This window comes from Lathamus discolor, chromosome 2, assembly GCF_037157495.1.
Source record: "Lathamus discolor isolate bLatDis1 chromosome 2, bLatDis1.hap1, whole genome shotgun sequence".
Classification (NCBI taxonomy): Eukaryota; Metazoa; Chordata; class Aves; order Psittaciformes; family Psittacidae; genus Lathamus; species Lathamus discolor.
The window spans coordinates 33,702,431-33,725,481 of NC_088885.1; the positions used below are offsets into that span (position 1 = coordinate 33,702,431).

At 42.6% G+C, this 23,051-nt stretch overlaps 1 protein-coding gene across 3 annotated transcripts in view; it reads left to right on the forward strand.

Annotated features, from left to right (window-relative positions):
• Positions 1–22,896, forward strand: part of SLC25A13 (solute carrier family 25 member 13) — a 114,579-nt gene extending 91,683 nt beyond the window's left edge. For all 3 annotated transcript variants that reach the window (XM_065666331.1, XM_065666330.1, XM_065666332.1), the window contains exons 14-18: positions 2,039–2,179; positions 12,888–13,026; positions 20,460–20,618; positions 20,699–20,789; positions 21,690–22,896. In XM_065666331.1, the coding sequence (XP_065522403.1) occupies positions 2,039–2,179; positions 12,888–13,026; positions 20,460–20,618; positions 20,699–20,789; positions 21,690–21,879 (720 nt within the window). In that variant the 3' untranslated portion in view covers positions 21,880–22,896. The remainder of the gene's footprint in view (positions 1–2,038; positions 2,180–12,887; positions 13,027–20,459; positions 20,619–20,698; positions 20,790–21,689) is intronic.
• The last annotated feature ends 155 nt before the right edge of the window (positions 22,897–23,051 follow it).

Sequence of the window (23,051 nt, forward strand, 5' to 3'; positions counted from 1 at the left end):
TGCATTAATATTAATAATAGTAACAGTAATAATAATACATTAAACTTAATTTTGTTGTCATCTTTTAAATTTTAATATGGTTTTCCCGTAGTGAAAATTGAAGGAACACTTCCTATGGAGTCATGGCACAATGAGCTTCAAGAATATCATACTGAGGAAAAGTAGTTTATTTGTTCTAACATAGATCAGTTGATAGTAGCTTGTAAGTAGTATGTTTCGGAGGAGGGCTCTGGTATAGCAAACTTGCAAATGAACATTATCACCTGCAGTTGGGATTTTTTCCTTTTAAGAAGAAAATATGTGTGATGGCATGTGTGAATGCTTAATATTTGTATTACATAGAGCAAAATGTTTATTTTATAGGCATTTGTAATTCACCATAAGGAAAAGTGAAAGAAACAAGTTTTTATTTTGAATGCTTGCTTAATATGTTTCAGTTTCAGTGCAAAACTAAAGTCAGCATATGTGCCAAATAATTTATCAGTCTAATTTCTGATGGCAACAAGAATAGCCGTTTTATACGTACCAGAATTCTGGTTTGGTAAAAGCAGTTAAATTAAATTATGCCAATTTGAAAGTCAAAACCAGTTGAGTGACACAAGAGCATGCTTTTTCTGGTCAAAATAGGAAACATTTGGGATATTTTGGGGATTATGTAAAGACTTTAATTTGTAACCACACTATGTATGCTCAGTCTAAGTGGTAGGCAGGAATAGTTGTTCATGCGATTTGCTGTTTCTTCAGCACATTATTTGAACCATATTACTGCACATATTTGTTATTTTGAATGATAGTTAATCTGAGCTATGATTAATTCTTTGAACATGTGGATAATTTAAAAAAGATGTGCACATAGTGTTTGCATACTAGACATGGCTAGATGCAAGTGCTTTTATATGCAACTCATTTCATTTTAGTCATTACCTTCTAGAAAAAAAAATGCTCATTTTGTGGTGGGGAGGGTGAGGGTGGGTTGCCCTTTGAATAGTTTGTGTGATTTCAGAACCTAGAGAAGGGCATATCTGTTGGGTCACGTAATTAAGAAATTAAGAGAAGTTAGAATGACAGTCTGTTGATTTTGGGCCAGATGAAATTTGAATGAGTACATGTTTTGAATACATTTAGGTAACCTTCATGTTACCTTTTTCTTCCTTGTTTTTAATTTTTAACCCAGGATCTGTTAGAGGAGCAGAAAGGTTATGCCGTGTATTACATATTGTGAGATGACCTTTATGGGAACTGGTGGGGAGTCTGAAATGATTGCCACTGTTGTGTTTTAGGTGTAACTTTCAAAGTTGATTGAGTGATATCTTCCCAACCATCGGAGACTGACACTTTAATAACATTTAGTGGATCTTGATTAGTAGAATCCTTCAGTCTGTAGACCTTCTTTTCTTTATTACCTGGGGCACAAATAATGATGAGCTCAGACTCTTGAATCGAACAGCATTTAATGGCACTGAAATTGGTAGTTCAGTTGGGTTTTTAAAAAGGTACAGTATATCTGACGTTCTGGTCTTTGGAATCCATGCATTCGTTGTTTTATGAAGTCATGCCAAAATTAAAAAAGCCTCTGCCAGACTTCTGCTCTTCAATAGTGGTTTCACTTTCTATGTACTGGCATGCACATCTCAGGTTCTTTACTTAGTTACTAATTTTGCCTTTCACTTTGTTACTTGCTTTACAGTGTTCATGGCTTGTCAGAATCGTATAACTTGTCTCAGTGAATGTATTCTTGCAGCAAGAGTTGACCTGGTGTCTGTCTTATGTACTGCAGTGTCCTGCAGTGGATGACTGTTGTGGGTTACACTCACCTGCTCCCTCTCTGTTTTCCCTTACCAGTCATCTCATGGTGGGGGTGGGGTGTGTTTCTTACGTAGTGAACTGCAGTTCATCAACTACTAATACACTAAAACTCTTGTCTGCTAATAGCTTAACCAACTACAGCAGGATTTAAAATGTCTTCGCTTAAATGTAACAGGATGTAGGCTACAAATAATGTCACACATTAATGTATTGCCTTCCACTTCTATTTCAGGCTGGAGGTTCTCAAGTGATCTTTACCAATCCACTGGAAATTGTCAAGATTCGATTACAGGTGGCTGGAGAAATTACTACTGGTCCACGAGTTAGTGCCCTCAGTGTATTACGGGACTTAGGCTTCTTCGGTCTCTACAAGGTATGGATTTTATGTATATATATGAATTAAAAGCCAGTTATGAATATTTCAAATCAAAGTATCATTTCATTGTTCTCACAAACTTTCATAGGTGGACATAATTGTACTTTAAAAAAATTCTGCCTTGTATCTTCAGTTTTCATTTCTGAGGGAAGAAAATGTCTGGTTTTAGGCATTTTTTAAGCATGATTTTTGTGAATCTTACTATGATTTCTTTTCTCACTTCAGCAGGTGTAAGTATTGTTCTCAGAGGGTTAGTTTGTCAATTCTGATACTCTGCCTGGTGTAAAAATAGACATTTTTCATCTGCTGCTTTTATGAATATATACTACAAACTTCTACAGTTCTGCTTCCTACATTACTGTCCTCACAAAGATACATAAATATGTAGAAATAAAGTTAGGTTTAATGGCTGCAGCAGGATTAGAAACATCTTCTGTTTAATAGGATATATGCTGCAGATAATTTAAAGGATTAACATACTGCCTTGTACTTTGAGATGAAGGAGACAATATACAGGGGAGCTTGAAAGGTCTTGGGGTACTCTGAGATAGCCATTACATGCAGTATTGAAACAAAAACTATAATAAATGCCATACACTGCAGAGCATCATGTGGTGTTTGTCCACATTCTGCAGCCTCCTTCTTGGGAGGAAGCTTTCACATCACTTGTTTATGTCAGTGTTTCCAGTGCAGCAGGCAGTATTCCTCTATTTCCTATTTACAGCAGTGCATCTGTAAATTGAAGATTCTTCAAAAAACACCAACTAAGCTTCATCCCTCTCCTTCACAATATTTAAATTCCATCTCCAGTTTTAAGCATCCAGTCCTTTTGAACTGTTCTGTTAACATTACAAAGAGGAAGCCTGCTCACAAGTAGATGTATGTATCTTTTGGCCTGGAGAGAGCTTGCAGGTCTGAATAGGATTTAATGAGTTGTTTTTCCCTTTAAATTGACTTGCTAATTTTTTAGGTGTTTTACTGAAGCTGATGCTATTGTGTAAACTCCTGGTAAATGGCATTGTAGTGTTGATCCGGTCAACATTTACAACTGAAAACATGGATATGGTAAATAGTCTGCATCCCTGAGGCTGTGCAGGAATGGAGGGCAGCTACTGAGTTTTACTTGGGCTAGTAAAAATGAAACATAAAATGAGAAAGCTTGATGAACTAGTTTACTAAAGTTAGCATTTTTTAGATTTGTGTCCCCCCCCCCCCCCCAAATAACTGCTTTTGGTGGCTGATCAGAATTTGCCACAGTTTTCTGTTTTTAAAATTTGCCACAGTTTTATGTTTTTAAATGGTATTCATGTCTTGGATTATATTATGAATTATTTCTGTTTCCTAGAGCAGATACTCAGTGAGTATTTGTAAGGAATACAGCTGAACACGAGCTGGTTACAGCAGTGTGTTGCATGGAAACAGGCAGTTATTTAATCACATGCTACACAGTTTGGTTCATTCATTAGGTCCATTTACCTCCACAAGGAAAGCCACAGGTTTTGTTTTGGTTTTACTCTTCTGTTGTCTCTGTGTCTCTCTCACCCCTCCACCCTGCTTTTTGTGTTCATGTCCTTTTTTATGTTCAGTTTGGATTCATTGCCTACAAAAACTTGACTGATTTGGCAAAACTAGAGAATTTAACTTGGCAGTCACAGTCATTCACCCAGCACAACACAGGCAATGTCAGAAGGCTTGTGCCCTATTGCAAATGGCAGTCCTATCTACCCCCTGTCCCATATGCCAGCAAGAGAGTTGGTGCAGTCACATAATGATTTAGAACAAGAAACTCATTAAAACTCAACCCTCCTCATCATTATGGCTTATTTTATTTCGAACTCACTCTATAGCTCCTCAGGATGGTTGTACCCAGGCAAAGGGAGGAATGGCTTCATAGCATGGTGAACCCATCAGTCCGTATCAGAGAAGTTTTATGCTCCCCTGAGGTGCTTGTGGAACAGCAGCATCACATCAGTGCAAAGACAATCCTCTCCTGAATGCTTGTGGTGAAGCTGGTGGTGCTGGTAAGGCTAGGCAGGAATGAATAACTCATTGTGTGAAAGTCACTAACCCCAGTAAATGCTACCCAGAGGAGTCAATGGTCTAAAACGAATTTCAGGCAAAACGAGGTTTAGTACGTGCTACCGTCTCTGGTGGTGCTTCTAGTAAATTAAGTGAGCATAGTGATCAAGTGAACATCAAATAATAATAAATGTTCTACTAATGAGAACTGAAATGTCTTGGTACATTGGAATGCTTTTACTCATAGTGAGTCATAGGCTTAAAACCATAAAACAGGAATGAGGATTTTGTGTCTTATCTCAGTACTTTTCATGCTGTTCACTCTTAACACCAACAGCTCTCATTTGCATCTTTAATCTTTGTTTTAGCTTTGTCTTTTGTGGCTCAGGACACAGGCTTGTCTCTCAAGCCCTGAATGTACTTGCTTTAGTAGATCTAAGTAAGACATGCTGCTTCATAAGAACAAGAATAGGTACTTGTTTTAGAACAGTTTTATTTGTGAATCTTGGCATTTATAGGCTTAATGGTTCTTCATGTGAGTAGTCCAGAGGTTTAAACACTGGCCTATTTTAGCCATGATTTTGGACCAACTGATTTTCTTTTGCAAGTGTTGAAAGCAAAATTCTAGACGTTTCAATTCAGTAATTTTCATTTGAAATAAATGGATGCCTTTTTTTTTCCTAAGTTTTCCTTAAAGAAATTGTTTTGAAAAAAATGTAAATCAATATTTAATTTCATAGTTGATAACAAAATTTTCTGTTTTCTTTTTTTCTGTTTGGTATGGCCTGATTTTTTTTTATTTCTTTTGTGGTCAAAAGAAAGTAAAACGAACAAAACCCAACTACTCTATCAGTTTTTCTTCAATTCCATAATGTTCCTCCTTTTTCACTTGACTTCTTAAAAATCCTTGTAAAACTGCTCTAAGAAGGGTTGACTGAAGTTTTGTATAGCAGTTTCCACCAATGACTAGCCAAATAATTAACTTCTGATGACTGGATTAATGGATGTTGAGTGCCTGTAGTGCTGTGCCCCTGGAAAAGGTGAGGATGGCCACTGTCTAGATGAGGCCAAGTAGGGCAGGATAATATGAGAAGCTGTACATAGGGACAGGATCTTTTGTTGCTCACAGAATTTCCTTAAAGATCTTGCTTTGAGATGGGAAGAAAAGGTATTCCTTCAACATAATGGTTGAGCACAGATCAGTGATTTGTCTGTACTGCCAGAAGCAGAGAAAATAGCATTATTATAGAGATAGAATCAGTGGAGGGATATCACGTATTTAACACGAAGATGGAGCTCAGAAAATGTAATGTGAACTTGTGACTAATATTACCATAATGATAATTTTTTAAAATGCAGATATTTTTAAGCAGTTGTTTTTTGTGATGAATGAGAACATTACCAGTCAGTCTGCAAGCTCATAGTAGGGCTTAAGTGTTTCCCATGCTCATCAATGTGAGTTTACTCCTGTACTGGTAAGTTACAAACCTCTTAAATCAGGATTAGTCATCCAGTCTGTGGCACACTGGATTTTCTGTTTCTCTCACTCTGCTTTCTTGTTGTTACGCTTACAGTGTTGCAAGGACTGCAGTGAAAATTTTCTTTCCACAGTTCACAAATAAATCATTGTGAAGGCTGTTTTTAGCACCATAGATCAGCTCGGCGTGCTCTGCTTAGTTCCTGTGAATCTTTAATGCTGAAATTCAGGTGAAAATCTGCAAGTAGTCAGTGAGGAAGAATGCATTTTCATTAACTATAACTGCAGCCAGAAGATGCAAAGATTGCATATGTTGATCTTAGCTTCATGAGGCAAATTCCTGCATGTCTTAACAAGGTCCACTGCTTGTTTGAGTTCTTATATTTTGCATTAATTTCCACCTATGAAGCACTTTCTGTGGATTTTAAAATAAAATGTCCCCACAACCCTATATAGGTAATTTCAGTGTTCCTGTCTTGCATTAACGGAGAAAACTAAGGCACAGACAAATAAATCTTATGTCTCATGTCAACAAATTAACAAAGGAAGTGCTGTGTAAACCGTTTTTGCATCCAGCTGAATGAATCTTTTATTGATTATGATAATAATTATCCTAGTATTCTAGTCCAAATGAGTAGCTATTTGAGGTTCACTGAGAAGCTGGCTTGCATAGTTTTGATGCCCCTTTGAATTAGTGAGATTAATATTTGAGTCATTCATTGGTGTGTTAACGTGGTGCTCTAATTGTGCTAGTGACACAAAACAATTCACAGTAGTACTCTGCTGAGATAGATCTCTGCTCTGTGTTCCACTCTACTTGCAGACCTGATGTGTGAATCACTCAGCCTCAGCCTGTATTGTTGCATGGGGCTTTTCCAGTCCAGATGCAGGACTTTGCATTAGCTGATTTGAATTTAATGATGTTCTTGTCAGCCTGTTTCTCCATCCTTCAAAGATGTCTCTGAGTAGCAGCCCTGCCCTATAGCACACTAGCTACTCTCCCAGTGCAGTATCATCCACTAATCTGAGAGTCCAGCTCATGTGCCATCCTCAAAATCCCTTCTTGTAGTCAAGATGTACAACATCCATTGCTGTCCCCTCATCCACAAGTCTGGCAAACAGTGTGGTCAGTCACAATTTGGTAAATCCATATAGGCTGTTCCTTACCTATCTCTTGCCCTTCATATGCATGAAAATGGCTTCCAGGAGCATTTGCTCCATAAAGCTCCTAGGGACGTAGGTGTGCCCAAACTGCTTCTAGTTTACCGGATCTTCCTTCTTGCTCTTCTTCAAGATGGGTGTGATGTTTTTCCAGTCATCAGAGCCCCCTTGGCTGACTTGACCTTTTGAAGGTCAGCCTCACAATGACAGCCAGCTATCTCAGCACCACTGGAGGTATATATTCTGGTGTCACAGATTGTCTACATGCACATGGCTGAAGTGCTCTGTCTGTCGGTAATGCTGTGCTCCTGCAGACTTTTCTGGTAAGCTCATGGAGCTGAGAGGCCCGAGGGCAGATTTTACTAGTAAAAAGCAAGGCAAAAGTGATTTCCTGCCCACATGGAGCAACAGCTTCACAATTTATTTAGTTGTCCTTTTGCTGCTCATGTGCTTACAGAATCCCCTTTTACTCCCCCTTTACATCCCTTACTGGGTCAAACTACAGCTGACCCTTGGCTTTTTTAACTCGATTGCTGCATGCCCAGGCAGTGGTTCTGTATTTCTCTTGGGTAGCCCATGCCCACCTCTGCTTCCTTTTTATTTTCTGCATTTGGGCTCGATCATGAGTTCCTTGTTCATCCATGCTGGCCTTTTTACATGGTTGCTCAGCTTTCTGCACAGTGAAGCAGAACATCCTAGTGCTTTGAGGAGGCTGTCCTTGAAGATCAGGATTATCTCGGTGTACTGCTGTATCTCAGAAGAGTATTTATTTCAGGAAAAATTGCTATCATGATGCATAGAGGTCTAGGTCAGATAGTTTGGATTCTCTTCCTTCCCCACCAAGAACTAAAGACCAGTAGGTCTGGAGAAACAGAAGGGTCATAGTAAGCACAACAATTTAAAGTCAGAGTTTCCTCCTAGACTCACTGTCCCTTCACTGCGTGTTCAGATACTGGCAATTCTGTAATGATCTGCAGCTTAGAAATTAAATACATGTTAATTCCAGCAATAAAAAGATTCGACACATACAGCTCATTAAGCTATCTGTTGGCTTGAACCCCTGTAGTTCTTTAAAGCTAGAAAGCAAATATTTTTTTCTGCCTTTGTCAAAAATTCTGAACTACTTGTGTAAATACTGTATTGTGTAAAACACTGTATTTCTCAAACCCCAGCTGCTTCTTTGGGGAGGCACAAACCAGCAGTTTTGCAGAAGGAATTTGTTTCCTCTGTTTGTCATCTTTCTGCCGGTAGTTGTTGCTGTGAAAGCACCAGTGCATGGAAGCTTAAGACTAGTAAATTCTTTAGCTACAGATGTTCTGTAGATGACAGCTATTCTTAAAAATAGAGAGACAACATATCCCAGTCAGGGAAAATATAATTTAACCTAATGCAAAATGTCATTTGTGTTGGCAAAAATGGGAAAAGATACATTTCTGGTTTTCAGTGGTTTTAATATGTTTCATTTAGTTTCTGGTCACAGTTGAATGTTGAAGTAATTGTACAAGATAAGCTAATACATTTTCTGTCTCTTGCCTGTCTTACAGAGTAATATGCATAAAGTCCCGTTAAAGACAGTTGAATTTATATTCTGCTGGTTTCAAAAGACATCTTTAAAGTGCTCATGTAAATATGTACTCTAAGTACAGCTACTTATTTTGTACCTCATAGAAACTCATATCCATAAAATATCTGCCATAAAGTGTTTAATAAAATGTTAATCCTTCTATAAATAATCATACTTGAATAGTGCTTTACAGTATAACAGACAGTGCCAGAGCATAATTTTGCACAACAAAGTTATTCTGTGATCCCAAGAAGACGGTAAGTAATACATTAATATATGATACTTCAGGGAAAGGATACAAGGATACGTTGGTTGTGGTAACGTTTATGATTGCAATCCATAGAAGGTATTTAGCTCAGGTTTGTGCTGTGGCTGATATTGCCAACACAGTTTGCATTTCCAAAAGTAGTGAAAAAGCTACCAAAAGTCTCTTCATTTATTTGACACCTTCATAAACAGGCTTCTGGTGTGTTGAACCTGGAAGGTGTAATCTCTGGTGACAGGATGTGTACCAAGCATTGATAACAGCTGAGGTATTTCACCTCTTGAAGTTGTGGGTTTACAGCAGGATGATAAACACAGGAAACACAGTAGTAAAAGGTTTGGGTTGCATTAGTTTGCATCCACTGTGACTATTTGTGGCTGTTCTCATATGTGAGAACCTGCTCTTCAGAAATTTTCTTTGAAAACCAAGAAAAAGGGCCTTTCAACTAGGAAGTGCAGTATTTTTTATCTGCAAACTGAGTTTGAGTTGCAGGCAGAGCATTTAAAATCGGTTGGTTTATTCCTCTAACATGATATGCTAAATCAGTTTCATATTTTGGTTGGTATAAATATAGTTGAATAAAACCCTATAGCAGCTTTAAAGGCAATGCCATTTTACAGTATAAAAAATTACAGCCCTTGAAAGCAAATGCCAGTAATATTTGACTGACTGTTACAAAACCTGTTAGGTGCTGTTAGGGCTCTGATTCCAAAGGGTTGAGTCTATAGTAAAACCCAAGAAGAATGCAAAATGATCAAGAAATGACATGCTGCCTATTGTTTGTAGCTATAGGATCAAAATAACAATTATACATGCCAAATAAATTCTAAACCTGTAAAGGAGAAAAAGAGGGGGTGGCTGTAAGTACAGGTGCCAGAAGCATTAAATAACCCTCTCAGACAAGGTGCACCACTGTTGTCTTGAATGCTGCTAGGTCCCCTCTGTCTGGCATTTTTCCCCCTGCACTAGACAATGTGCATTCACTGCAGGAGACTAGGTTAAGCCTGCGTCTCCCAGACCTGCCGGCTCCTTCTGCCCAACCCGACACAGAGGTGCCTTTGTCAGTATAATTACCCTCCCCTTGTAATAGAAATAGTTTGTTTAGAGCCTTATTTGCAGGTAGAGCTGGTATAAGCAGGAATTAGCATGCTAAAGAACCTGCCCCAGCACTGACTTGGGCTTATTTATCAGAATCTTTGACAATCAGGGTTTTTTTTTCCTCCATTGGTTTATTCAGTGAGATACTATCCGAGATTAAGAGCTTTAAGGTTATTAAAGAGATTGAAGATGGGAGCCAACTGGCTATTGTGTGAGGGAGGCGCATGTCACAGTGTGTAGGATCTCCCAACAATTTCATGCCTGGCAGGTCTGCACCTTGGCTGCCAGAATAAACGTGGGGCGGATGATCCTTACAGCTTTCTGGGGACTGATTAAAACTCCTTTTGGCTTTCAGCACGTTGTCCACATCAAAAAGGTGCGAGAAGTAAAATAAATGTTTCTTTTGCTTTTCAAGATACTGTGGCCAAACTCCCTAAGCCTTCCTAATTGGCCTAGGCTGGTTGCGGATGGTTAACTTGAAGTTAAGTGAGGCCTGCTTTTAAACATGCTTTCCCAGACTTGCAACGTAACCTAACGATGGGGGGAAACTTTAGACTGTTGCGATGCTGGACAGGAGCCAAGCTGGGTTATTATTAAAGTGGATCCAAGTTTTGATCCAGGTTTTGTTTACACTGAGCCAACTAAGTTGATAGACATCCCTCTCTCTCTGTGTGCTTGAAGGTATATTATTGGTGATATTAACAATATGCCATTGCTGCCCATGAAAAAGAGTCTTTTAATGAAGGGGGAAGAATAGTAGTAGCTTGGCTTAAGAGTTGCTTGCATTTGGAGTTTGCTGATTTCTGCAAGCTATTTTAACTATGTTAAGATATTTCAGAGTATGAAAAAAATGCAGAGGAAAAAATATATGCTCAGTGTTTAATGACAACATTGCAAAGAAAATAAAAGTAATGTGCCCTGGGGGCAAAGGCAGTGAGGAGATTTGCTCTGAGGAAAAGCATGCTCTGAAAATACATCTTTGAAGAAACCATATTGGTCTGTGAATGTTTCATTGGTGAGTTTCATTATTTTTCTGTGAGGTGAATACAGTGCAGACATTTGATCATTTAAAAGCTGGGTTTTTTTCATGCAGAATTTGGTAAAACCCTAGTCTTCTCTTTTTACGTGAAGATTAAAGGTAAACTGTAAAATGGGTTTCTGTTGGGCAGGAGAGGCCAGAATTCTCGTGTCTCACCTTCTGTGTGTCCTCCAGATAAAGTGTATGGGCTTTGCAGGTAATTTTGAGACGAGAATCCATCCCAGCATCACTTTGTCCTGTGGCTGATAACCCCATTTGGCATGGGTGCATAGCAGAGCAGCTGCAGTAGCAGCCCTTTAAGTTCCTTTATGGCATTTTCCTTAGTATATCTAGAAAGACATAATGAGAACCAGCAACTGGCAGCATAAATTAGACAATCCCAGCAGAGCTACAAAGGAAAGGGTCTGAACAGCAGGACTCATTAACCTCCAAACGGAGTGTCAGGGGAAGCAGTCAGTTCTCCATCTGAAAATGTCAAGAAATAAGTTGGGAAGCGCGGTGGAGAGCAGCCGGGGCTGGAGCAGGGCAGGTTGTGCTCAGCACGTTCGATGACTGACTCTGTGACACACAGAAGGTCTGACTAGAAGATCTAATGGCTGGTTTTTGATAAATCTGTGTTTTCTCAGAGACATTCTCTGACTGCAGACTGTGCTTATTAGCATCTCCTGAGACCCGTCTGGCAGGACCTGGTTTTCCTGTCACATATCCTGCTCGCCCACCCCTGCCTTGCCTCACTGAAAGGCAACTTTGCAGTTTTTCTGGCACCTTGCAGCTCTTGTGTCTTTGCTTGATAACCAGCATCCAACTTGGATAAGGTCTATGTTTAAACTGGTATTATAGTACAAGCTGGGCTTCCAGATATGTCCAGGCATATCATTAGATTTAATTGAATTCTGTGGCTATTAGCATGTCCCCTGTGAAATGTCTGGCACTGAGCCATGCTGCCGTAGACCTGTGTACAAGAAAAGTACAGTAACGAGGGCACCCCAGGAGGGCTGTGGATGAACCTCAAGCAGTTTCACCATGATTCCACCCTTGCTTCAAAGAGAAGAGGCTTAGGCTCATTCATGAATCGTTTCTTTCTCAAGCTTGAATGATTTTACCCATTTTCCAAAGCCACCTCCTGTTTGTGCCTTCCTGCTGGTCTCAGTCCTGGTGTGTTCAGGCTCTGGTGTCCTCTGGATCACCACATTGAGGAAGGGTAGACTGCAAGTCTCTTCTGCTGTTGGAGCATGGATATTTTCTGGTATTTTATTTTGGTTGACCTTCTCCAGTGGCTTTTTCTCTTTTCTCCCTGCTTGGAAAACAGCTAATGGTTTTCCACTGCCCCAAAATTTCCCTGGCCAATTTGCAACCCGCTTAGACTTGAGACCAGCTGTATTACTTATAACTTTACTGATTGGTTGTACCACAGACAAATTGATAGTAAGGCAAATTTAACAGTAAGAGCTGAAACTTACTTGAAACAAACTGCATCCCAGAAAGCTTGTAATTTAAAAATCACAAGTAAATGATCCTGTTAGTGTTCTGTGAAAAGGTTAGTGTTATGGCCCTGCTCTCTCTTCCTTTCCCTATTTCCTACAATACATGTTGCATTTTCAATTGCGATGTCTGTGTAAATGCATGGACAGGGCACTATTTTCCCTGAAGTATTTATTGTAAGTGGGAATGAGAGGGGACAGACCTGTCCTGTGGCTCAATCTACTTCAGACACATCCTGAATGTCCACTACAGGTGCATGCCTACAGTGTCAGCTATTTAAAACTCTGCAAAGGTGTTATCAGAGTTTACTCTGACACATGACATTTTCTCTGTTACCAGCAAATAACTACAATACTAGGGAGTGAGGGAGAACAAGTAGACAAGATAAATACAATGGCAGAAATTACTGAACCAAGAAACAATACACAGGCTTTCCTCAACAGGGTGAAATACATGGATCTCTCAAAATTTTGAGAGGAGAAATTGCTTTTTCTATAAGCCCTTTGCAACAAAAGAAAAAATCTGCAACGTTGCTCTGTTCTCTGATGCTCAGTTTATTATGTTAATCATTCTCCAAACTTGTTCTCTTTTTCAACACAGGGTGCTAAGGCGTGTTTTTTGCGTGATATCCCCTTCTCTGCCATTTACTTCCCCTGTTATGCTCATTTGAAAGCTTCATTTGCGAATGAAGATGGGAGGGTTAGCCCTGGAAATCTGCTCTTGGCTGGATCAATAGCTGGTAAGTGTCCAAATTTCTTTCTGCATGGCACTGTATTGCACCTGCAGTGCAATAGTTGCAGCAGTGAGAACTTGGAAAAGCTCAGAACTATATGCAGTTGTACTGAATTTTGCAACCTTGTGCTCAAATAACAGCAAGCTTCCATGCTGTAGATTGAGCTGAGGTTAAAAATATACTGTCAGATCCTGGTATAATCATAACATTCAGGAGGCAAAAGAAAGGGAAAGATTTAAGTGCTGATGTTTTGTTATCGTATAACATTGTTCCTCATGAAGCTACTGTGCTGGTTTTGGCTATGACTGACAGGTAAAGGCTTTTTTCAAAAGGTTTATAAATAAAATCATGGCATTTGTGAAATTCTTTGATCAAAGGAATCTTGAATTTTGGTACATAGAGTCTAAAAGCCATGCTAGCAGTACAGCTCTCTTGAGTACAATGACATAACGTGACAAAATGATGACAGTTACTTGCTACCTACAGTATCCCATGCAATTACTTGGTTTCATGAGGATTTTACCCTTACCAGTTTTTTAAATACTAAAACAGAAAAGCTTGAAAACATTTTTGCTGTGCCACGGTGTCGTGGTTTAAACCCAACCACAAACCTCTTTTACTCACTCCCCCCCTTCTTGCCCTCCCCCAACTTCTGGAGGGACGGAGAGGAGAATCAAAAAGAATACAACTCCCACGGCTTGAGATAAGAACAGCCCAGTAACTAAGGTATAACACAAATCACTACTGCTACCACCAGTAATAATGGTGCTAAAGGAAATAACAAGAGGAAAGAATACAACACCTCAACACCAGCCGACCAATAACTCACCCCACTCCCCCCAGCCAAGCACCGACCGATACCTCCTCCAACCCTGCAGTCCCTCCAGCCCTTCCGGGGTAACTCCCCGTTACCTCCTGGGCATGACGTGCTGTGGTATGGAATACCTCTTTGGCTAGCTTGGGTCAGGTGTCCTGTCTCTGCTTCCTCCCGGCCTCCCCTCCTCCCTGGCAGAGCATGAGGCTCAGAAAGTCCTTGGCCAGACCAAACATTCGAGCAGCAACCGAAAACATCGGCGCCATCACCACTGTTCCAAGGCCAAAAGATCAAAACACAACACTGTACTAGCTCCTAAGAAGGAGAAAAATGACTGCTGCTGCTCAACCCAGGACATTATCCACCCCTTATTCCATACCATTCACGTCATGCTCAGATCCCACATCTTCAATATGCCATCACTCTTACATATATATATACATCTACATATACACAGAGAAAAACATAATTTCTTAGTGCATGGACCTATAAAGCTGCTGAGTCCATCTGGTCCATGATGTCAGGCTCCATCTCTTGTTACAGTCTCTCAGAGCAGGAGAGGCTGTGTGCAGTGTTCACACTCATGAATAACCTGGGCAATAGTGTCCATTGCTAAGTCCACCCCTCGATCATGAGTCCATCTCTATGTTGCATCTCTGCCCTGATGGCCTGAAGTGTCATGGCCCACCAGGCTCGAATAATTCACTGTCCCCTTCAGTAGTTTCTGCAGCTTGTTGCTGGGGACTCCATACAGCTGCCTTCCATCTCCGACGCTTCCAAAGCACTGGAGGGGCCCAGTGGACCAGATACTCGCTCATACTGTCCCATACACCCTGCCACTCATGGCTGTCCAGCCTTGGGGAAGATCTCTTGGTCCTCCCATATTGTTGTCTAACCCCAGACAAGAAGCAAACCCGACTCTGCTTGACTTCTGAGATCAGACAAAATGGCCGTGGGTAGAACACGCTCTGTGTGTGTGCCAGCATGCTGATCCCCATCACAATCAGCAGGCAGGTCCCAAGGGTACCCACAGGCCATTCAAACCCTTCAGAACTCTCCAATGACGCTGCTGTACTTGTCCCTGGGGCTGGTGCAGCTGCTGTGCTTGCCGGCTCTCCCACCACCAGCTTCTCTTTCCCTGGGTGCAGCTCTTCCTCCTCTGCCTTGCTGGGAAATGCTGCCTGGGCTCCTGCATCCTCCTGGGGCTCGGCGGGCGGCTGCCGGGGAACGCTCTCGGCCGCCACGAGGCTCGGCTCCTCCGCGGGGCTCGGCTCCTCGGCCGCCTCCTCCCGCTGCTCAGCAGCCGCCTTCCTCCCGGGCTCGGGCCCCGCTCCCGCCGCCGCCTGCTCCCCGGGGCCGCTCTCCCGGGCCGCTTCGGCCGCCACCGGCTCCCGGGGCCGCTCCCCCTCGGCTCCCCGCAGCCTCACAAAGACGGAGGCGAGGACAAGGGCCAGGGCGGTGAAGAGCAGCGGGACGGCCCGGTACAAGTCCACGGCCACATCCATCTCTCCCTGCTGCTGGAGCCCACCCGTATTACAAGCCATTGCCATAAAGTACAGTGAAACAAAAACCTTAGCCCAAGCCCCACACTTGATAAACACTAACACAGGGAATACCGGCTCTAAGTAATGTACTACATTCTGAAGCTCTGAGAGCAAGAGAAACAACTTTGAGAGCCAATAAATCAGCACTGTGACGACTATTAATCTGATCATCTCCGTCATTATCTCAACCCTTCAAGCCCCACGTTGGGCGCCAAAAAGAACTGTCGTGGTTTAAACCCCACCACAAACCTCTTTTACTCACTCCCCCCCTTCTTGCCCTCCCCCAACTTCTGGAGGGACGGAGAGGAGAATCAAAAAGAATACAACTCCCACGGCTTGAGATAAGAACAGCCCAGTAACTAAGGTATAACACAAATCACTACTGCTACCACCAGTAATAATGGTGCTAAAGGAAATAACAAGAGGAAAGAATACAACACCTCAACACCAGCCGACCAATAACTCACCCCACTCCCCCCAGCCAAGCACCGACCGATACCTCCTCCAACCCTGCAGTCCCTCCAGCCCTTCCGGGGTAACTCCCCGTTACCTCCTGGGCATGGCGTGCTGTGGTATGGAATACCTCTTTGGCTAGCTTGGGTCAGGTGTCCTGTCTCTGCTTCCTCCCGGCCTCCCCTCCTCCCTGGCAGAGCATGAGGCTCAGAAAGTCCTTGGCCAGACCAAACATTCGAGCAGCAACCGAAAACATCGGTGCCATCACCACTGTTCCAAGGCCAAAAGATCAAAACACAACACTGTACTAGCTCCTAAGAAGGAGAAAAATGACTGCTGCTGCTCAACCCAGGACACACGGGTTGCTGATTCCTGGCATACTCAGATGTGACAAAGTGCCAGTGTGATCTTGAGCACTTACTTGGTTTAGTTTGCTACACAGCAGATAGGAGAGCAAAATCATGCTTAACTTGTCACAGATGCATTTAACTTGAGTGCACCAGAGCCTAAGGCAAAAGACAGAGACACTCTTTGTAGCCTTTTCTTGCCTTTGCATCTGCTGCATAGATGCTTCCTGGCATGGCACCCAGCTGCTGCACTCAAAGGGGACCACCATTTGGTAGCTGCCTTCTGGAATATGCAGCTTGAGAGTCCTGCTCCTGCTGTGTCCATGGTTTTCCCCTTAGGAAGCAAATGGGATTGAAAAATTTGTGCAACAGGACCCTTGTGGGAGCGTGTAGCAAGCAGGAGGGCTCCCATCTGCAGGTATTTCCATTGTGTTCTTTGAGGGCTGCTTGGTCTCTCCAAGCAGCATGTGAGTTCTCCAGCATGAGCCCTTGACAGGCTGCTGTGACTTGCCAGGTGAGGAAAATGATGGAGCGGCATGAATCCAGCATAGAGCGATGTTTGAGCTACGTGTTCTCATTTGATTTAAGCTTTCTTCTCCCTGGGGAAACTGTTAGTGGGCACTGTCCCACACGACATCCTTCTCTCTAAATTGGAGAGATATCAGTTTGGTGGATGGACCACTCGGTGGATAAAGAACTGGCTGGACGGCCGCACCACAAAGAGTTGTGGTCAATGGCTCGATGTCCGGCTGGAGACCGGTAACGAGTGGTGTCCCTCAGGGATAGGTGTTGGGACCGGTCTTGTTTGACATCTTCGTCGCTGACATGGACAGTGGGATTGAGTGCGCCCTCAGCAAGTTTGCCGATGACACCAAGCTGTGTGGTCTGGTTGATAAGCTGGAGGGAAGGGATGCCATCCAGAGGGACCTTGACACGCTTGTGAGGTGGGCTGATGCCAACCTTATGAAGTTCAACCACGACAAGTGCAGGGTCCTACACCTGGGTCAGAGCAATCCCAGGCACAGCTACAGATTGGGCAAAGAAGAGATTCAGAGCAGCCCTGCAGAGAAAGACTTGAGGGTGCTGGTCGATGAGAAAATGAACATGAGCCGGCTTCAGTGTGTGCTCGCAGCCCAGAAAGCCAACCGTATCCTGGGCTGCATCAAAAGGAGTGTGACCAGCAGGTCAAAGGAGGTGATCCTGCCCCTCTACTCTGCTCTTGTGAGACCTCACCTGGAGTATTGTGTGCAGTTCTGGTGTCCTCAACATAAAAAGGACATGGAACTGCTGGAACAAGTCCAGAGGAGGGCCACGAGGATGATCAGGGGACTGGAGCACCTCCCGTATGAAGACAGGCTGAGGAAGTTGGGGCTGTTCAGCCTGGAGAAGAGAAGGCTGCGTGGAGACCTAATAGCAGCCTTCCGGTACCTGAAGGGGGCCTATAGGGATGCTGGGGAGGGACTCTTCGTCAGGGACTGTAGTGACAGGACAAGGGGTAACGGGTTAAAACTTAAACAGGGGAAGTTTAGATTGGATATAAGGAGGAAATTCTTTTCTGTGAGGGTGGTGAGACACTGGAATGGGTTGCCCAGGGAGGTTGTGAGTGCTCCATCCCTGGCGGTGTTCAAGGCCAGGTTGGATGAAGCCTTGGGTGGGATGGTTTAGTGTGAGGTGTCCCTGTCCATGGCAGGGGGGTTGGAACTAGATGGTCTTGAGGTCCTTTCCAACCCTAACTATTCTATGATTCTAAGATACACAGGGCTGTGTCTCTTGAGGAGCAGGGGCCTTTTATAGCCAGTATCTGGGCTTAGACTAGAGCTAAGGTCAGTTAGTTTTTCTTGTTGAAGCATAGAACTCTATGTTCAGTAGCTCATAGTCCAGAGGAATTGACCTGACACTAGGAAAACCAACTGTGTTCAAATGGCTGCTACTTAAAACCCCCTTGTCCTGTCCCTTCCCCCACCCCAAACCAGAGCCAGCCTCCAAGCCCCCAACAGGAGCTTAGAGCCAGCTTATTTCTCACCCATTTTAATGGAACAAAACAATTTTTGAACTTTAGATCATATTTACAGACTTGAAACATAAGCTAGCATTTTTAAGCCAAGTCATTTATTAGATTTTCCTATTTTTCTCTTTCTAGCCGTTGTCAGGTGATTGCAGACTGAGATAACCATCCCTTTGAAGTTCAGGCACAGAAGCAGTCTTTATTGTTGCTGATATGGCTTACCAGACTAGCTCTAATGTGAATTTTATCCAGTGCTTCCTGTGAATCCCATCCGAGGTTAACTCTCATGAACAAATTACAGTGTTAAAGATACAAAACTCATTGTACTGTTTACAAAACCAAGGAATTTATTTTATTGGGTACATGTGAAGCATGGTAGGGGTGTATGTGTGAGTTGTTTGGTAGTGAGAAAGTCAAGGGGAAGATGAATCAAAACACCCATCACCTCTGAAACGCTGGCTTGGTCTCTGGGCTGGTGTCTTTGCTCTGGCCAAGGATCTCGCCTGGTCAATGGATTTCAGAGGTGTGTGCGAGCTCTGTCTGGGTGTGGGAAACTCCACCTTTCCACAGCCCCTGCTGCTGGGATATTCAAGCTGGCTGTGCTCAGATGTGCACCTGCATCCTCTGCCAGTGGGCGTTGCTTGTGTTGAGTGTATTTTCTTCCTTTTCATTGCTGTTAGGGACACATGCAACATGCATGTCATCTAGCTTCTGGTTTCCCACTGTTCACTGGATGGCTCAACCTATTGTGCCACGGCATTTTCTGCTGTGATTCTAACATCAGCTACAGGATCTCTCATTGATTTGCTGTATCTTCCTACTGCCTCCATTAACTTCCTCCCCTTGCTCTTCTTTTTTATTGTCAGCTCCTGCTCTGCCATTTGTCTTACTGTGATTGTAAGCTTCTCATGGCAGTGATCTATAAATTCCTGTTTGTCTGTAAAGTCGTTTGTCCTGTACACTTAGCTCATAAAAATAGGAATAAAAATATCTTTAACTGCAAGATATCCTCAGTAATAAGGAATGAGGAATAAGGAGACAGAAGTCAACATGTAGTGAACAGAATAGTTTCTAAGTATGTCTTTTGGTTTTCCTTGAAAACGCTGGTTGGCTTTTGAAGGACAAAAGTCCGGCTTTAAATTGAAGACTCAACCAGTATCCTGGTGTGGGTAAGGCTAAGGAAAAAGGAATTTCAGTGTTTCTGGAGTTCAGAAACCTTTGCCAGGTTTTAGCACTTGCCTGCCAGGCTGACCACTGTGCAAGTTCAGCGTGTGAGTTATTTTGGGGGGACCAGGAGAGGAGGGGGAAGAGTTCTTATTTTGGTGATTTGCACACGTTTACATTTCTCAGAGCAGCCTGCAGGAAGGGTGCTCTGGTGATTGAAGCCAGACCATGCTGGTTTGGACAGACGTTGTTACAGAATTATTAAGCCTAGAAAAAAAAAAAAGCAAAGAAGATTTATGCATCTACATCTGACCAAGTTGGTTTGGAACAGATGCAGAATGGAAAAGTAACAAAACCATAAGAGACAGTGTCTTCTGAGTGCAGTCTTGGTGCTTTATTTTTTCTTTTGGCTTCTTTTTTTCAGTTCTAAACATGGGCAGCCCCTGTTTGGATAGGGATGGTTTTAGAAATACCACCCATTGGCAATTTGGTATTTTTTTACTGTCAGTTGATTATCTGCCAGGGTCAATTTAAATCTTCCTCCAAGTGTTCTGCTGAGGATCTGAGCTGTGGCTTTGCAGCTGAGCAGTCTGCCATGCCTAATGAAAAGAATGACCCTTTCTTTAAACCTTAGCTCTCAAGCCTTGCTGAGTGTGCACAGCATTATCTGGTTCTCGGTGACATTGCTGTGTGAGGGGTTGGGATATGTGTGTGTGCACAGGCAGTTCTAGCACAGTGTGCGGCCAGAATGCCGGAAGCCACAGAGAGGCGTGAAAAGGAAAGGGGAAGATCAACCTCACCTCCAAAAACTTTGTGCTTATTGACTATGCAAGTTTATGGTTAGCACTGAAAAACCCAGCTGGTGCCTCCCAGCTCAGCAGGAAGCATGTTATAGATATGGTTGCTCCTTTAGGAGAAGCTCCTTCTGGGTGAAGCCACATCCACAATCACTGCCTCTTGTTGCTTGTTCTCCTTCTCAGCTTCTGCTTAACTCAGTGTGGCTGGATTCTCCTCACATAAGAATGAAAGGCAGGGGTACCCTTGGGTGAATGACGTGTGTAGCATATGTGACAAGTCGGTGAATGCCCACTGATGGTTTCTGTGTTGTGCAGGTATGCCGGCAGCCTCCCTGGTGACCCCTGCGGATGTCATCAAAACAAGGCTGCAGGTGGCTGCCCGGGCAGGGCAGACCACCTACAGCAGCGTGGTGGACTGCTTTGCCAAGATTCTTCGAGAGGAAGGTCCGAAGGCTCTGTGGAAAGGGGCAGGAGGTGTGTAAAAGAGCTTTGATTACAAAGGGATTTCCAGTTGTGGGTTTTGTCACTGAGGACCTCTCTTCTTTTCTTTCAAGCTCGTGTATTTCGATCTTCTCCTCAGTTTGGTGTAACTCTGGTGACTTACGAGCTACTGCAGAGATGGTTTTATGTAGACTTCGGGGGAGTGTAAGTATGTGGTGTCTGAATCTGCCTGGTACCCTGAAGCTGTGCTTGGTACTGTGTGAGTCTTGGTGCTTCTCAACTTGTCAGAGTCAGGGTCTTGCTATTACAGAGGAGACGTTGCAAAGGCTTTGTAAATACTGTTTAAGCCACTACACTTGTGGAGGTGAGGATGGTATTCCAGTACCTGCTTCACAGCAAAACATTACCATGTTTTACATCACCATTTCAAGTTGAGGACCTGTGCTAGTATAGAGACAGTGAGAGGCTAAGTAATGGTCTGAGGATTTAACTGCAGGGGAAACATAAGCTGGCAATTTTTCCTTACTTCCTTTGTGATGCCTGCCAGGTCAGGATATGCTCTGCATTAGTCCTCATTAGTTTGGGGGAGGAGCTGTGCCCCTCATTAGGCAGGGCATTTGACATCCAAAAAAGTCTGTAGGTGTCATCAAGACCAAAACCTGTTTATTGGAGCTTCGGCTCTGCTTCCTGTCTTTGTTGATATTGCTGTTTAGTGTGATCCGGGGAGCAGCTGCAGGCCATTTATGAATCTTTGGGGACAGTAATTTGAAAGCCACCACAAAAATTACTTAAACTCTACTAGATTCCTGGGTTGGTTGTGCACTGCAGCAGAGAATTACGAACCCCTGCTCCCCTACATTGCAGTTTTGCTTAATGCAGTACAAATTTTATCTAGATTTGCCCATACTCAATCAACATGAAGGCGCCTAACTTTTCTGAAAGGTTTTAAACCAGGGTATTTCTCATTGCATTTTAGCATTTAATTTAATTACTTACTGGGAGGTACACTTAGATGTCCCATTCAGCTTAGTTTATGGAGGGGATTTTTTGTGGACACTGATTTTACTCTATGGAAATTAATTTATTATTTTTATTATTTTGCAGAAAACCAGCTGGATCAGAGCCAGTTCCTAAATCTAGGATCACGCTCCCTGCTCCTAACCCTGACCATGTTGGTGGTTATAAATTGGCAGTTGCCACTTTTGCAGGGATTGAAAACAAGTTTGGACTTTGCCTACCTCGGTTTAAGCCATCACCACCTACCTCAAAGGCTGCTGCAGCAGTAGGACCCTAAGTTTATTGCCGTAGGTTTTTTGTTATTAGTTGGGAAAGAGCCACTTTTCTAATTGGTAAATCCTTTATTCCTTTAGCTTCTCATCATGTAACAGTTTAGCTTCATTTGAATGTTAAGATAATTTTCATTTGAAATGTAATCATTTGTCTTTGTGCTTCCTTAACCAGATCACTGTGAAATTCTTACCAGTTGTTTTAAGTTTGGGACCATGAATGTATTTGTCCACATCTGACATGTGCTTGCGTTGGGAAGATACTAATTTTAGGTTCTGTTCGCTAGGGAGGGCTGGGTGAGAGCTGTGAACCAGATCATTTTATAGACAGTGCTCTGCTGCACATCACCAGGGCAGATGTCGCACATCGTCACTGAGATGGAAGAACTCAGTGGATATCACGATGCTCAGAGTGGAATGGTTTCAACTGTACATGGAAATCAGTGATAAACTCAGTGTGTGTCTGTAGAGGTCAGCAAATATATGCCCGGTACCTAAGTATGCCAGTACAGCTTTGACTTTTCAAATATGTACACGCACAAGGTCTGTTTCTGGATTGTATTATGAAGCTTTTATGTGGAACATGTTTTTGTAATGGAAACCACATTTATAAATGTTTAGCCGTTGTATTATGTTACTGGTATCAAAATGCTCAAAAGAAAGTGTTATTCTCCATAGTCTTTGCACTTTATGGCAGAACTTTTGGCATTCTACTACACATACAAGGAAACTTCGTAACTAGGTGCCTATCTTGGGTTGCTGGTGTTTGGAATTCAGTTTGTATATGCACTTCTGTAGTAAAACGCTGCTTGTTTAAATAACTGCAATAGAAAATTCATGCACTGTATCAATGGTACCTGCCTTAACTGCTGGCTTGTAATTGGCAAATAGGTGGTTTCAGATTCTTATTTACTTCATTGAGTTTAAAGAGATTAAAATACTCTTAACAGAAAAGATTTTACTTAATTTTTTGGTGCCTTGCACAGTATGTATTTATGAAGATAGAAATAAACCTTTCAAAGAGATGCACACATGGTATTCTGTTACAGAAATAGCATAGTACATCAAATGTCTTGTTCAGCTCCAATTACAAAGTTAGGTTAAGATGAAGTTAATGTTTGGAACATGTAGCCTACAAAAACACCTGCAGCTTGAGAACAAATTCCCAAGTTCCCCTGTG